General features: G+C 34.6%; 2 protein-coding genes across 2 annotated transcripts; one reads left to right on the plus strand and one right to left on the minus strand.

The window, feature by feature from the left end:
* Positions 1–1666: 1666 nt before the first annotated feature.
* Positions 1667–5356, minus strand: LOC110768570 (RNA-binding (RRM/RBD/RNP motifs) family protein). The gene is made up of 4 exons (XM_021972343.2): positions 4882–5356; positions 4684–4782; positions 3362–3652; positions 1667–2055 (listed from the first exon to the last, which is right to left on the minus strand). The coding sequence occupies exons 1-4, from the start codon at positions 5284–5286 to the stop codon at positions 1945–1947; spliced, it is 906 nt and encodes a 301-aa protein (XP_021828035.1). The 5' UTR covers positions 5287–5356; the 3' UTR covers positions 1667–1944.
* Positions 5357–8821: 3465 nt separating this feature from the next.
* TRN2 (Tetraspanin family protein) lies at positions 8822–10762 on the plus strand. The gene is made up of 2 exons (XM_021972341.2): positions 8822–9493; positions 10198–10762. The coding sequence occupies exons 1-2, from the start codon at positions 8996–8998 to the stop codon at positions 10507–10509; spliced, it is 810 nt and encodes a 269-aa protein (XP_021828033.1). The 5' UTR covers positions 8822–8995; the 3' UTR covers positions 10510–10762.
* The last annotated feature ends 4794 nt before the right edge of the window (positions 10763–15556 follow it).

Raw genomic sequence — 15556 nt, forward strand, 5'->3', positions numbered from 1 at the left:
TTCCATCCTCTTAGTGATCATGAATTTTATCAGAATATTTGATCAGTTTTGCTCATTCAAATCAACATAAATAACTTATTCAGCATTTATTATTTGAAGAGAGAAAAAGAGCAAGAAAGAAAATGAGGCAAAGACAGGTAACAGATATTGTTTGAGATTAAGTCTACTGAAGTAATTCCAGCTCTCCACGTTCTTTAAATGTGCTTACCCGAAAATGGTCTGCCCATATGGATCACTTGGCTTATTGTATTCCTTTCTTGTTAAATATGAGCAATTTTTTACTGAAAAATTTATAAGTTTCTTCATTTCCTAGTAGACACACACAGCATAATATCAAGATCAATTAAGAGCAATGTCAACAAATATTTGAGGGTCAAAATCAAGCCCATCAATATATGAACAACTTTGACTTGAAAAGGGAGCATCAACTAGTTTATAATAAGCTATGCTCCTGCCTAAGTTTGGCTACTCTAAGTTTATCCTAGCCAATTTCAGTGCTCATCAACCCTGCAGCTTCTGACCACATTTTTCATCAATCAAACCCTCCTCAAGAAGAAAACAGCAAGAACAAAAGATTTATTTATTTACAAAATCTGAAGACCTACCTCCTGTCCAAACAAGACAAATAACACAGCACAAGCACATGTACAAAAACACACACCCATGTGTGCAGACAGACATCTTCTAATATCTAAAGGTATTGAGCATATACATATTTTGTATATTATCCACAAAATGTATTCACTAATCAACTGTTGGCCTAGACTCCAAAGAAGCTGCCCCAACAAAGGATCAACTTTCATATATATATGATTAGCACCAAAATTTAAATAAATAAATAAAACAAAACAAAACCAAAGTCTGAAGGAAATATAGCATGTGTAATTTAGAAAGCACAACACCATTGCATAAGATTTATTCCATTGAGAATCTAACTATTCCTCTTTCACTTAAGTATTCCAAAACAAAGAAATGAGAGATAATCTGCTGAATAACATTTGATGGTATTGAAAATTTGATGTCCTCTTTGGAGTTGATATTACTTCCAGCATATTTAGTAGCTTGATTATTCTCTACGAAATTGACATGAAGCCACAATAGCATTGACCTCCAGGAAAAATAAGAAACTTGTTCATAACACGAAGTGATGCTGTCATACTTATTTATGATAAGTGAAAATGTGTACAACTATTAGAAAATGTAAGGGCTTAAAGTCCACGGTAAGTTACTATGAAAGCAACGAGTTTCAAGTCCGTGTTTAACACCATGGTATGAATTTATTAGCAATAATATCCTAAGAAATTAACACCTCAGCAAACGACTCCATTGTGTGGGCTTAAGCTATCCAGGCTGTTCTTTCGACAAAAAAAAAAAAAAAAAAAAAAAAAAACTATCCAAGCTGTTCTAAATAACTTTAGGTCCATACATATATAGCTTTGAAAATCTCTCAATCTCCATCCCTCCCTCTCTAGCCTATGCTTCAAGGGCATAAGCTTCTATTAGTAACAACCTAGTTGACTGCATTAGTAGGGTGATGTAACAAGTCAACAAGTAATATGTGCTTATGTATTAGAATCGTGAAGCCTTAAATATTATGACTTATGAGCAGCACAGGGATGCTTCAAAAGCATAATATTTATTTATAATGTTGTAAAAGAGGCTTCCATTGAATAATCATATAGAATAAATAATTGCTCTCTCTATCTGGAACAATACAGTAATATGTATGTCAACAGTTGTTTTAGCAAGACACAGAAAACAACAACTGCTCTAAGAACTGAAAAGATAAATAACAAAAGGAGACACTAATGCAAATTTACAGACAACAGGAGGACACCATCCCTCTCTACATGGGTGGTTGAGGTCAAAATTTCTGCTTTCCCAAGATTCCACTTATAATCTGCAATAAAAATAGATCAATTTGGTTAAAGACTGTCTGTGGACTTACAACTCTTCTGGTTGACCCTCAAATTTTTCTTCCTCATCCTTTTGGCTTCCAGAGTCGCTGACATTTTTCTCACTAAATTTTAGATTTAGCGGCCGGCCCATCAATTCCTGTCAAATAAAAGTAGTGCACCATTTCAAATGTAGGAATTTGACTTAATATCATAGTCAGATGTAATGTTAATGACACATAAATATTTGGATTTGTATTGAATGTCAAGAAAGAGAAGTTTTTGTCGCTAACAGTATACAGTCAAATTATTCATTGTTTTTTTTTAATAAAAAATGTCACATTGTATCTAGTTATTTCAAATGTCTCTTTCAGCCAATGTAAACGTATTTTGAGATATTTATCCATTTACTTAATTCTCGCATCCAAATGCACTGTAATTTATTTCTGCTTGGTCTAAAAAGCTTTTCTAGTAACAGAATGCAAGTAATTATATGTGAATAATCTAACTAACGCCCAAGACAATGCTGGACTACATATTCATATATTGCACATATGTAGTTCTTTAATAGCTCTCTCTCTCTCTCTCTCTCTCTCTCTCTCTCTCTCTCAACTGATTATACACAAATGATTAGAATCTTGTGCTTTCATTCATGACTGGAACACTTCTGGAAACATATATGGACTATGGAAAGAAAATCTTACATAGATGGTGGCAATTATGAAACAACTTATATTATTCCTGTTAAGATTTCAAATAGACAAATCAACAGCCCACTACTTTACATTCTTCAACACACTTCTTTGAGTGGGACCACAATATAGTAGGCCACATGTGCAGCCAATTCCACATCAGTTTGTGATCTTAAGGTAGTTTGTTAGTCAGGCTCAGTAAATCGAGCTGAGCACGTGCTCATCCAGCAAACTTAGTAGAAACACAATAACCTGGGCCCAGTCAATCAATCTGCTCTGAAACCATGTTAACATTTCAGAGAGACTGACCACTGGCCTGCTACTAATTGGTCCAACACCAATACTGTCCCCAACCTACATAGACAACATGTGTGGGGTTTTTATCACAAAAGGTCTCAATGTGATTAGTAGTGAAACCATCACTTATTTATGGTATTTCATTTTGTCAAGTTTCCGATGTGGGATTTTACATTCTTCAACAATTTCATACTTAACCCCTCTTTTTGAACCAAGAGTGAAATTATTGCATGCACATAAAATAAAGTTTTCTCTAGAATAACTGCATATACCCACAGAGTCCTATAGACGTATGTGTGCAATTAAAAAAGTCCAGGTAACAGTTTTCTGTTGAAAGGTATAAAGATACTAAACTAATTTATATCACTGTAGGAAGCAAAATAACCACATCCATTTGAACTGATACCTTCCAAGCTTGAGCAGAGTAATAGCAGAAAATAATGAGAAAGATTGACAAAGTTGATAAATTTTTCTTACCTTCCCATTCAAAGAAGAAATTGCAGACTCTGCTTCCTCCTTTGAAGCAAAAGAAAGAAATCCATATCCACCAGATTTCCCGGAGGGGCCACTAAAGACAACCCTGGCTGAGACAGGAACTTTAAAATTTTCTGAGACAAAATCTCTGAGATGGCTTGATCTTATTTTCCATCCCAAATTAGAGACGTAAAGCTTATAGCGCGTCTCCACAATTTGGGGGTTGGGAGGAGGTGGAGAAGGTTTCTTAAATTGCTTTGCAAACTCTACTCTGATAGTCCTATCCAATACCTCCTGAAACAAATAACTCTGAGGTGAAAAAATATGTTTCCAGATATAGGAAATTCCTTTTACTAAGAAATAGAATTCTTTTGAGTCAATACAAGTACATTCCTTGTGGACAACAAGATATTAACCAAATACTAAACACCCAATGCAAAAAAGATCTAGCTGACATACAACATAAACGAAAATATCTAGATAAGAATAGCTTTCCAATCCGCAAAAATTGCAGAAAAAGGGAATTCCTGGAAGTCCAAAGAAACCAAAGCCCAAAGTGATGTAACCTAACTTTGTCCCATTAAACACCCGCCCCCTCCCCTCTAAGATCCTTTTGATTCTTTCTAACCAAACAACCCAAAATACAGCCAACACCCCGAATTCCATACCACCTTTGCCTTCTTTCCTCCTCAGCAGTGCAACCAAAAGAAAGCTGAAGATTTACCCAATATAGTCCAGCCTCCGTAAAATAGGACAACTGGTAATTAATTGTTTCAATCTGAATTATAATTTCTCTCTCTATAGAACCAGATATTTGCAAATATCCTATAAAGATACTTTGATAGAAACCGAACCATTAGAAAACTCATTTAGGATTCAATGAAAGGAAACTACAACCAAAACAAAAAAGAACAAACAAATTCCTAAGAAACAAAAAATTTCATTGATTTGGCCAATTCAATTGAAGTAGATAAACTTGTATCTATTCCACGCGACTTCAATCTCCTAAAGTTCCTTCCCTTTTGCTATTGAACCCAAAACTACAAGTAACTTTGGAACCCCATAATTCAAATTATTATTGCTAAACCTACAAACACAATAGAATACAGATAACAAGTTGATTTAAAGAAAAAGAGGAAAATATTTTTCCTCTAGTAGTAGAATAAACAGTCACAAATCAAAATGAACTGCCTACAAACAATGATGTACCTATTCTAAATATCAAATTGTAATGCTATTTTTCTCTGAGTATCAATCAAACTTTCATCAGAGCTAAAATGTTCCAATCATAAAATGCAGAACACCCAAATACCAAAATAACTTACATGAGAGTGAAACTTTTCAATGACAGCCTGAGCTTCTTCCCCAGAAGCCATTGTCACAAAGGCAAAGCCTCTGCTCTTTCCATTTGGTTGCTTTATAATCTGAAAATCCAACATACATAACCAAAATTTCAATTACAAATCCACATAAAGACAGAAACAAGATGACCAATTTAAGGAGAACCACAAAAGAATAAGAACCTCAACATCTGTAACAGTCCCACATTCGCCAAAGAGGTTCTTGATATCCACCACAGTGAGAGACCAAGGCAAATTCACAACGTAGAGCTTTCTCTTCAGGTTTGGCGTTTGGGTTTCCCCTGCTTCTTCTTCTACTGCTTCATCTCCTACTGCTTCTTCTTCAGCTGTAACCTCCTTTACCGCAGAGCAGATCAGCTCAAAGAAGGGTTTTCTTGTTGTGGGGTTGTTGAGGATGCATGGGGGAGAAGAATACAGAAAATTGCGGGAAATAGGAGGGATAGAATTGGAAATATGAAGCTTCAGGGAGGTGGATGGTTTGGGGGATGCGAAGAATTTAGAGGAATGAGAAGAAAAAGAAGAGGAGTAGAGGGAGGAGACAGACAGTGCAGCTTCAAATGCCGCCATTGTTTTGAATATTCTGTGCAGAGAGGAGAAACTGGATAATGGGTGGTCCGGGTGGACAGTGGATAGTGCATTTTATCTTGCAGGGATAATATAGTCCTTTTCAAAATTTTCTTTAACATTTGGGAGTGTATTCAATTTAGATTTTAAAAGAACTTAAAAGAAGTTTAAAAGTTCATGTGTATTCAATCACGATTTTATAGAAGTCTATACAATTCTTGATGTATTCAATTCTGACTTTTTAAACTCCATTCAAATTTGGATGTATTCAATCATGACTTTAAAAGACTTCATAAAAATTGGGTGTATTCAAAAATTTATTGATTTTAAAGAAAATACAAAAAGTGATGGATTTCGTTTGATTATAGACTAATTTTAGACCATGAAAAATCTTTGCTCCCCCCCCAGAGATTTTGATAGATATATTATTTTTATTCTCAAGATATAATTTCACCACTTCTACTACTACCATCTTATGATGGCTATCACCACCGCCGCCACCACCACCACCACAGTCATTGTTGTCGCCACCACCACCACCGACATCACCGTCACCACCACCACCACTACCGTTGCCGCCACTGCCATTGCCGCTACCACCTCCACCACCACCCACTGCCGCCCTCACCACCACCCCACGGTCACTACCACCACCCCCACCACCATCACCATCACTACCACCGCAACCGCCTACACCACCACCACCCTTACCCCCACTTCCATCACCACTACCACCCCCACTATTAATCACACCATCATCCCCACCGTCACCACCACCATAGTCACTTCCACCACCTCACAGCCACTACCACCACCACTACCACCCCCACCTCCTCCACCACTACCTCCCCCACCATCACCCACAAACAACCATCACCACCACCATCACCATCACAACCACCGCCATCACCACCACAACCACCACCGTCACCCTTAAACCCTTTGTTTTTTTAGTGCTATAAACTCCATTAAAATCAATAATAAAACTCTAACAAACTCAGTTAAAATCTATACACGAATTTAGTCAAAATCTATGTGGAATTTGTAGAATTCAGTCAAACTCAATTATTCAATTAAACTCCATCAACTATATAACTCTTTTAAAACAATTTAAAATCTAAATTAAATACACCCTTATATTAAATTGATTAAAATATGAATAAAAAAATTAAAAAACTAAAAAATTAAAATTAAACTCTCTCTCCCCCTCTATCCCGATTTCTATTCCCCCCAAACTTTATTTATTTTTATTTTTTTTGTTTTTTATTTGATTTTATTTTATTGTTATTTTAAAGATATGATGTTTTATTCATTTTTTTGGTTTTAATATAAAAATACTATTTTGCCCCTGCATTTAACAGAAAAAGTTAACAAAATTGACGGCATGACCATTTGTCTTAACGAAAGTGAAGTTAAAGGACCATGAGAACGATTTTGGAAATTGAGGGACTCAAATGCAAATCGGGTCTAAGTTCAGGGACTAATAAAACGATTAACCCTATTACTGAGTGAAACTTACATTAAAAACTCGACGGTACGAGTGAATTGCATTAATAAATAAAAAAATATACACTTAGTCATAAGAGACGTAATGAGCATTACTCTCAAATCCATCTCTATACATAAATAAAAGCTTAACCAAAAAAAAAAAAAAAAACCTTAAACTAAAACAACAAGTTGCAATGCAATACAAAACAACACTATTTCAAATTTCAATATGAATAATATGCAAAAAGACCTTTAATGACCACAAATATTATCACCAAATGACCAAAGCCCATGTTAGACAACTCATTTTCAAATCCTAAAAAATTATAATAAGAAGAAGAATAAAAACTCAATTCATATATCAATAATAAAAAAAAAAACATAGTAGCAAACTAAAGCCAGAGTGAGGGAGGTTGGGCTGATAAGGCTTGTTTTCTTTTGTTTGGGCTGGGCTGGGGTAATATTTTATATGTAGCTTCTTTTTTTAAGAAAAAATTGGGCCGGGTAGCTGCCTAACTTGCCCTTTATGCATGCCAACTACTGTTCTTAATATCTTGAGTTACAAGCTCTCCTTCCAGTGTTTTTTGTTATTTTCTTGCATGATAAAGAAACTTTACACCTACAAGTAGAAGTGATAAATTTTGACATGATTCAAAATTGACATGAAATCATAATTTTGAGTTGGAAAATGATATGAAGGCCACATTATCATATTGTTGTGCATCACATTTTTAATAAAGATATTACCTACTTATTGGGGGATCTTATCTCTAGCTAGCATCTTTTATGTTAAAGGAATTCGAATCAATCTGTCAAATTACACAAATCAACACTTGATAACATTATACTTTAGTCACAAACGTACTTTTATTACATATTTATAAGAGCAATGTGTGTATTTGATAAGTGTGACTCTATTGGAGCCCACCTTTTCCATAAGTCTACTCAAAAGCTTAACCGATCAACCCAGGTCCATATCAATCAGTCTTGAGGTTGGTCCCCCAATTTTGAGAATAGAAAACAGTCCTAGTATGAACCAATTAATATTGTTATAAAGTCTTGAGTGGAGCCCACGCATTTGGAAATAATGAAGAATATAATGATGATGTTGGGGGAAGATTTTGGAGATGCACTACACAACAACGGGAAGCCAACAGACTTTGCATATAAGTGGGCTTCCGTCCTTTCATTGTGATATACATAAAATGAATCAATGAAAATATCATAAGGGCATTCCTATCGCTATTGGAATTCCCTAAATTCTCTCCACAATTTCTTTAGTTTTATAACAAATATATTGTTTTAGGTGCACAAGAATACTTTAACATAAGCATAATGCATTGAATATAAAACTTTAAAAAGAAACTAATGCTTCGAGTTTATTATTCAAAAGACATTTGTATGCTTCATTTCATTCCAAGAAAAATTCTTGCATGTAATATTCATCATCATCAGAACCCATCCTCAAACGAGAAAAAAAAATAATTCAAAAACGAATTCACCAAACGAGAAAAAAAGCAACTTGGCTCGTTTTCTAAAATGAGCCTAATAAATTGGTTGAGATTAGCTTGTTTCTTTTATATATATGAATTCACCAAACTCAAACGAGAAAAAAAAAAAATCAAAAACGAATTGAACTTGAATTTTATCGATACAATTTATAACCGTACATAGTTATGGTAGGCTTACGAGAGCTTGTCGTGTAACATAGTTAGGGTGCGAAAGGCTTCTCTTTAGTTCAATAGATCAATTTTTATTGTATAAGCATGCCTATATGAAGACTATGAACATTGTATAAGTTTTGTACATGTTTCTTGCCAATGAGTTGGTTTTGTGCAAAGCAAAATTGCAAGGGGAAAGCGATCCCGTTACATGTGAATGCATGCAGTTGCCAAAAGCATATCGTACAGGCAGTTGCTTTCCTAAAAATCTTTCCATGATACATAAATGAGTTGCTTGCAGCTAATATCTCTTGTCTCTTTCTCTCATCTTCATCATGTACAACAAGGTATTCTTTTTCAAAAAGGTGATACTCGAAGTACGTGAAGAGACCTAAAACATCAAAACGCGCTTTAAAAAATTGTTACCACTTGCTTTACTATTAGCTTTACATTACATGGATCCAAGGCAAGGAACAAAAAAGTGTGGGGTTTGGAGACAAAATCTATCATACAAATACGGCCATTTGCTCCTCCTGTAATCTTCTCTCAAGAAAAAGAAGTAAATGGCACTTAGCAACAATGTCATCGGAGCCATCAACTTTGTTGCCATGCTCCTCTCCATCCCAATCATTGGTGCCGGAATTTGGCTTGCCACAGAGCCAGACAATTCTTGTGTCAAGATTTTACAATGGCCTGTCATAATTTTGGGCATCTTGTTCCTGGTTGTGGGCATTGCAGGCTTTGTGGGAGCGTTTTGGAGAATCCCATGGCTCCTTATCTCTTACCTCATTGCCATGCTGGTTCTTATAGTCTTGCTTGCTGCTTTGGTGGTCTTCATCTACATGGTCACCATTAAAGGCTCTGGCCACCTCGAACCGAGCCGGTCTTACCTGGAGTATCATCTGGATGACTTCTCAGGCTGGCTTCGCCGTAGAGTGCGAAGCCCTTGGAAGTGGGACCGCATAAGAAGTTGTCTCAGCTCAACAAATATGTGTGGTGAGTTGAATCAGAGTTATCGCATGGCTCAGGATTTCTTTAACGCGCGCATTACCCCCTTACAGGTAAACAAAACTATATTCATATATATTATAGTTCAATCGCTTCAAATTTTTAGATAATTTTTCTTCCAAGATCTGAATGAAACTCATTACTAAGTGTTTGGAACTATAAATTTAGGAGTACTTTAAAAAAAATTGATTTGGATAGTTTTGTAGGATTTAATTCCCTAGGTGAATACATATTTTTACTTTTTTATTTCTTCTTAAATTAATGAAGTATAATCTAAATGAGAGAGATATTAATTTCTGTATATTAGCTCTTGGACACCCTTTCTTTGTTAGCTTAATTTCTGTATATTTCATACTCATGAGTCATGAGAAATTATATCCATTTTTCCTGAAAAATAAAAGAAAAAACAGGGTTGTACAATCATTCTAATAGTTCCTTTTCCTTCATTGTTTTTTTTCTTTTCAAATAGTAATCCCAAATACGCAGTCGGGGAGAGAGAGAGAGAGAGAGAGAGTGAGAACTGTAAATTCATGAATTTTTACAGATGTTCTTTCCCTTAAAATATATTCTTAGATTAACCTCTCAATAATATAGAACAGCAAATTAGCAACTCAGCAAAACAACCCACTTTACTCTTTCATCAGAGATTCTTCAAAACCCTGTGTGTCCAATATTCTTCTTTTTACCCAAGGAACCTCACCTTTATGTTTTATTTCTTGTGGTGGTGCTTCTTTTTTTCTTTTTTCTTGCTTTACAGTCAGGATGTTGTAAGCCACCCACACAATGTGGCTACACGTTTGTGAATCCAACGTATTGGATAAGTCCCATAAACAATGCAGCAGACATGGATTGCCTGCAGTGGAGCAATGACCAGACCCAACTTTGCTTCAACTGCGATTCTTGCAAAGCTGGCTTGCTTGCAAATCTCAAGAAAGAATGGAGAAGAACCGACATAATATTGCTCATCACTCTTGTTGCTCTAATTTCTGTGTATTTGATTGGCTGTTGTGCTTTCAGAAATGCCAAGACCGAGGACCTTTTCAGAAAATACAAACAGGGCTATACCTGATAGCAAATAGTTAAAGGATGTGGTGGGGGGTCTTGTATTATTAGAATTAATCTTTGGTTTCTTTCTTCTTTCTTCTCTTTGTTTGACTTCATTTCGCGACATGAATTATTTAGGGTGGTGGTGTTTTCAGATGGGGTTATTTTCATGATTTACCTTACTTCGATTTTTGTGTCAAGTTGCCAAAGGTGAACGTGATTTGCGGAGGGAACCGAAAGCTGGTTTTTGCTTTTGAAATACATACCCTATATTCAGATGTTTTTTTTGTCATTTTTAATGCAATTATCAACTGTGCATTAAAGACTTTGTGGACCTTTAGGCTATAGCTGCTGCAAAAAGACATCCCAAGTATGAACTCGAAGAAAAATGAGGTGTTCTGACAAACTAGCTCGTGTCATGTTATCCTTAATTCTTTTTTTTTCTTTTTTTGTGTGTGATTATTTTGGAAGGAATGGGATCCAAATTAAATTATGTAACTAGTCGCACTGATGTATACAACATTCGAATATTTTTTTAAGTAAATTGAGGTTACACCCATAAAATTCATTTAAAATCATCTACAGCCCATCCTTTTGTTTTTCTATTTAAAATATCCAATTTTTTAAGAAAATATCTGATGACTAGGATCCAACTAAGCAGTTACCTAATATAACTTAAAATCTGATTTATTATATTTTTCGGATTCCAAAACTACCCCTATTTATAATTTAACGTGTTATGTGGGAGGTGTATTAAGCCTTGGTTCCTGAATTTAATTTTTTGATTTCCTCCCACCGAATTAGCCTGCAATTCAATCCTCTTTATGCATAAGTTTTGATTATGAATAACAATCAAATTACTATGCATGGAAAAAAGAAACAACTAGAGTAACTGCATTAGGAGTACGAACACTTAAACAAGAATAGTACCAGCACACAAACAAAGCACGTAATTTACCTACCCAATCAAACCCCCCTAAAATATGCACGTATTTTACCTACCCCATAATGTATCAAACTCATGTACATGCACGTAATTTACCTACCCTAGAAAATCAAACTCATGTACATGCACGTAATTTACCTACCCTAAGAATGATACCAAACAGCATAGGAAAACAACAGCACATAATCAAAATTAGTAGCAGCGAAATTAGAAAGAGAACTTCAACATGATGCCTATTAGTAGTTAAATCATTAGGTTCGCTTATATTGGCATACTCCTGCATGCCATTGCCCATCATTTATCTGTTGTGCATTATGTACCTACCTTTATTCATTTGTATCAAATTAATTTGAACCCATCTTTTTACATCTCCTAGATTATCTACACTGTTGGTATTTTTGTAAAAAACGTGATGTGCAAAAATTAAACACAAACCCAACTTCTTGCTGGAAAAAAAATACTAACTATGCAAGCGACAAAATAAATTTTAGCAAACGACCAATTGTATTTTGATGGATATATCATTTGCATCAAATCCCCACTACGTAAATTACTGCAAAGAAAATTCCTAATTATGCAGCCGTAATTTACCTACCCTAAAGATGATACCAAACAACACAAGAAGAGCCAACAACACATAATCAAAGCACATAATTTACCTACCTCAAATTGCACATGCCATTCAAATATGATCCCATAATGTACTCACTAGTACCCATTTGTAGAAACTACAAGGATCTTATCTACTTACATCTCCTCTACATATAGAATAATGACATCACACTTCACTTGTGCTCTCATAGCTCATATTGGAATTTCGTCAAACACGTGGTGTGCAACTTAAACAGACCCAACTTTTGGCTAGAAAAACAACCGACTATGCAATATAGAAAACAACACTTAGCAATGTGAAAACAGAAACATAACTGGAAAAAGAATTGAAATTGATTGCTACAATCTAGGTAATGAACGGTACTGATAAGAAGGCAAGAGTTGGGGTAGATGAAAATGCAAAATTTGGAATAGATGAAAAGCTGACAAAAATAGAGACAATAAAACATAAATTACCTGTTCTATAGTAAATTGAGCTCAGGTTTTCATAATAACAGAGACAATAAAATATAAGTAAAAAACTGTAAATTTGAATGTACCTACGAACCTATATTATCAAAGACTATCATAAATCATATATACCTATCAATGGTTTCTCGATGTCCTTCTATATATTGACAAAGAAAATCAACCTCAGAATCCAAACAATCGAAAACCCTTAAACCCAAACAAACCCAATAAATCAAATCTTCAATCCATGCCGAGTTGGCCACAGCCTTCGTTACAAAAGCAATCAAATTTATGGGCGGCTTTGAAATTGAAAGAGGAAGCGAAGATGCTGTTGGAAACCTACCAGGAATTAAGTCGTCGGAGCCGGAATCTTTTGTCAGAGTCAACGTCGTCTTCTCTTTGCAACTAGTCTGAAAAATTGAATGCACCTACGAACCCTAATTTTAAATGGTAGAGACATGGAGGGAATCAAACCTTACAGAATCTCTGGTTTTCAATAATGGGCATGAAGCAAGGTTGAAATGGAGGTAAACTGTTTTGAAGAGAATGTAACGGTCGGCTGAGTGATATTTTGCTGATGAAAACGGTCGGTCTGTGTGTTTTGAAGTCTTGTGGCAACTATGTAAAAACATAGAAAAATTATGACCTTTTATATCCTACGTGTCATTTAAGTTTGAAATTGGGATCTTACATAATGGTTGACAAATATTTATAAGCCAAAAACAATTCCTCAAATGGTATAGAGTACCACTTCTATATCATAATGAAGAAGTTGTAATATGTGGTATTTGTTAATGCCTAAATTTGGTTAAACATCGGAATAATTTCATTGAGATAAAGGTCAACAATCCTTCCAAATAAACTTGACATGACCAAGTAGGTCGTTCTCTAAAACGAGTTCTAAGGCTTAGGGATTGCAAGTTGCAAATAGAGATTGAGCATGCAATCAATAGTACCTTTTTACTTGTGATTTTGTTGTTTTTCAACTTTTTTTTATAGGTGGTGTTGCTAGTATTTTGCTTTAGTTGTTATAGATGCAAAGACATATCAAGTAAGTTGTTGTTTTGCTTTGGTTGTTGATGATGCAAAGAAATTTCTTTGCATCCGCAACATGAGTTGGTCCAAGTGGAAGGGATTTGGATCCTTTAAACAAGAGGTCCTGGGTTCGATCCCAGGCACTTGCGAATAGAGTAGACTCTGTTGGGAGAGGTCCCCGCTTTGCGCCTGACCGTACCTCGAGGGATTTAGTCTCCGCAGTCGCGCGGGGGATACCCTGGGAAACCTAAAAAAAAGAAATTTCTGTTATACTTTGGATGTTGCGGATGCAAAGAAATTCAAGTAGGTTCCTACTGTTTTGCATTGGTTGTTAAGGGGCCGTTCGGTAACGTTTTCAAGGCCCCGTTTTCATTTTCTACCAAAAACATGTTCGGTATGTTGTTTTTATTTTCACTGGAATTGTCTTTTGAAAGCAAATTCAAACTCATGTACAAAAATTGAAAACACCAAACTATCATTTTCATTTGCTACCCAATGTATTAGTTTGATTGCTATCTCTTTCTCTCTTTTTTTTCTTTTTTTTTTTCATTTGTCTTTTTTTTTCTTTCCATTTTCAGTTTTTTCATTCCACTTCATTATTTTATTTTGCTACACCAGTGTATATTAATTTTTTGATAAAACCATCATATATTATTCAATTTCATATTTATTTTCAAATATTTATTTTAAACTAAAGATAATATTATTTTATTATCTAAGTTTTTCTAAAATTAGATTTTTTTTAAAATTTTAATTATACATTATTATTCTCAAAGTATACATTTTTCATTGTTTGAAATAATTTTAGCCTTTAAAATATCAGAATTTTATAAATAAAAAAAATTAGGACAGAAATTAGCAAAAAATATACTTGAAAAATAACTCACATATTATTATTCTCAAATTTTCCTACCAGACACATTTTCACTATTTTATTTTCTGAATATGTTTTCCAATTAATCTATCAAACGCATTTTCGAATCTTGAAAATGCAAATTTGTTCTCATTTTCATTCTCATAAAATATTCTCAGAAAACATTCTCCGATAACGTTACTAAACGGGCCCTAAGGATGCATAGAAATTCAAGTAGGGTGCTGCTTTTTTGTTTCAGCTATTGAGTATGCAAAAAAATTCAAGAAATCTGCTGTTGTTTTGCTTCGGTTGTTGAGGATGCATAGAAATTCAAGTGGGTTTATGTGGATAACAGAATGCTCAAGGAATGTGGAGAAGAACTTATCAATCATGTGGAAGTTTTAGCTTTAAAAAACAGAGTTAGAATTTCATAACATGTGTCCTTTCTTTACTCAAATTACATTGTCGTTTGAAGATAGAAATGATTGAATGCTACAAGATTCACTATAATGTATCAGACTTCTCACATATTTGGTTTTTTTTATTATTGAAGTTTGAATGATATCAATTATTTATCTTGAATGTTAAATTTTTAGTTAACTTTGACAAGTTAAATCTTCATCTTTTTACTTCAAAAATGAGAGTGAGTGTATCACATAAGTAAAAATATGAAAATTGTAGACTCACTCTCATATGTATTATAAACGTACATATATATATATTTTTTTCACGAATAATACATGTTCTTTCATATTTTGTAATAATACATGTATTGTTCGCGTATTTTATCCTTAATTTTCAAGTGCTATTGAAGAAAAGACTATTGTTGAGGCCCAAAAAGTTCAAAGGCCAAAACGTGCTCAAATACGGCATGAACATGCACAACCTAGCAAATACTGCACCGAGTAGCAAGGATTAAGAAAAATTCATTCGTGATGATTTTTGTGCGATGTCGAGCGAAACCATAATTTGGCTCTTGGGAAGATCACACCAAGCTCATACAATCTACTCATTCATTAGGCGATGAACAAAGTCGTGTCAAGCCCATGCCCTTTGAGCCAACTCTTTTGCCACGCATAAAAATACCATGCAAGCTTCCAACAGCTGCAATTCAAGCTTTTGACTACTTTATATTGCCCAACACGTGCTACATGTATCTTTGCAATGCCAAGTAAC

The sequence above is a fragment of the Prunus avium genome, chromosome 5 (genome assembly GCF_965620075.1).
Source record: "Prunus avium chromosome 5, drPruAviu1.hap1.1, whole genome shotgun sequence".
In the NCBI taxonomy this organism is placed as follows: domain Eukaryota; kingdom Viridiplantae; phylum Streptophyta; class Magnoliopsida; order Rosales; family Rosaceae; genus Prunus; species Prunus avium.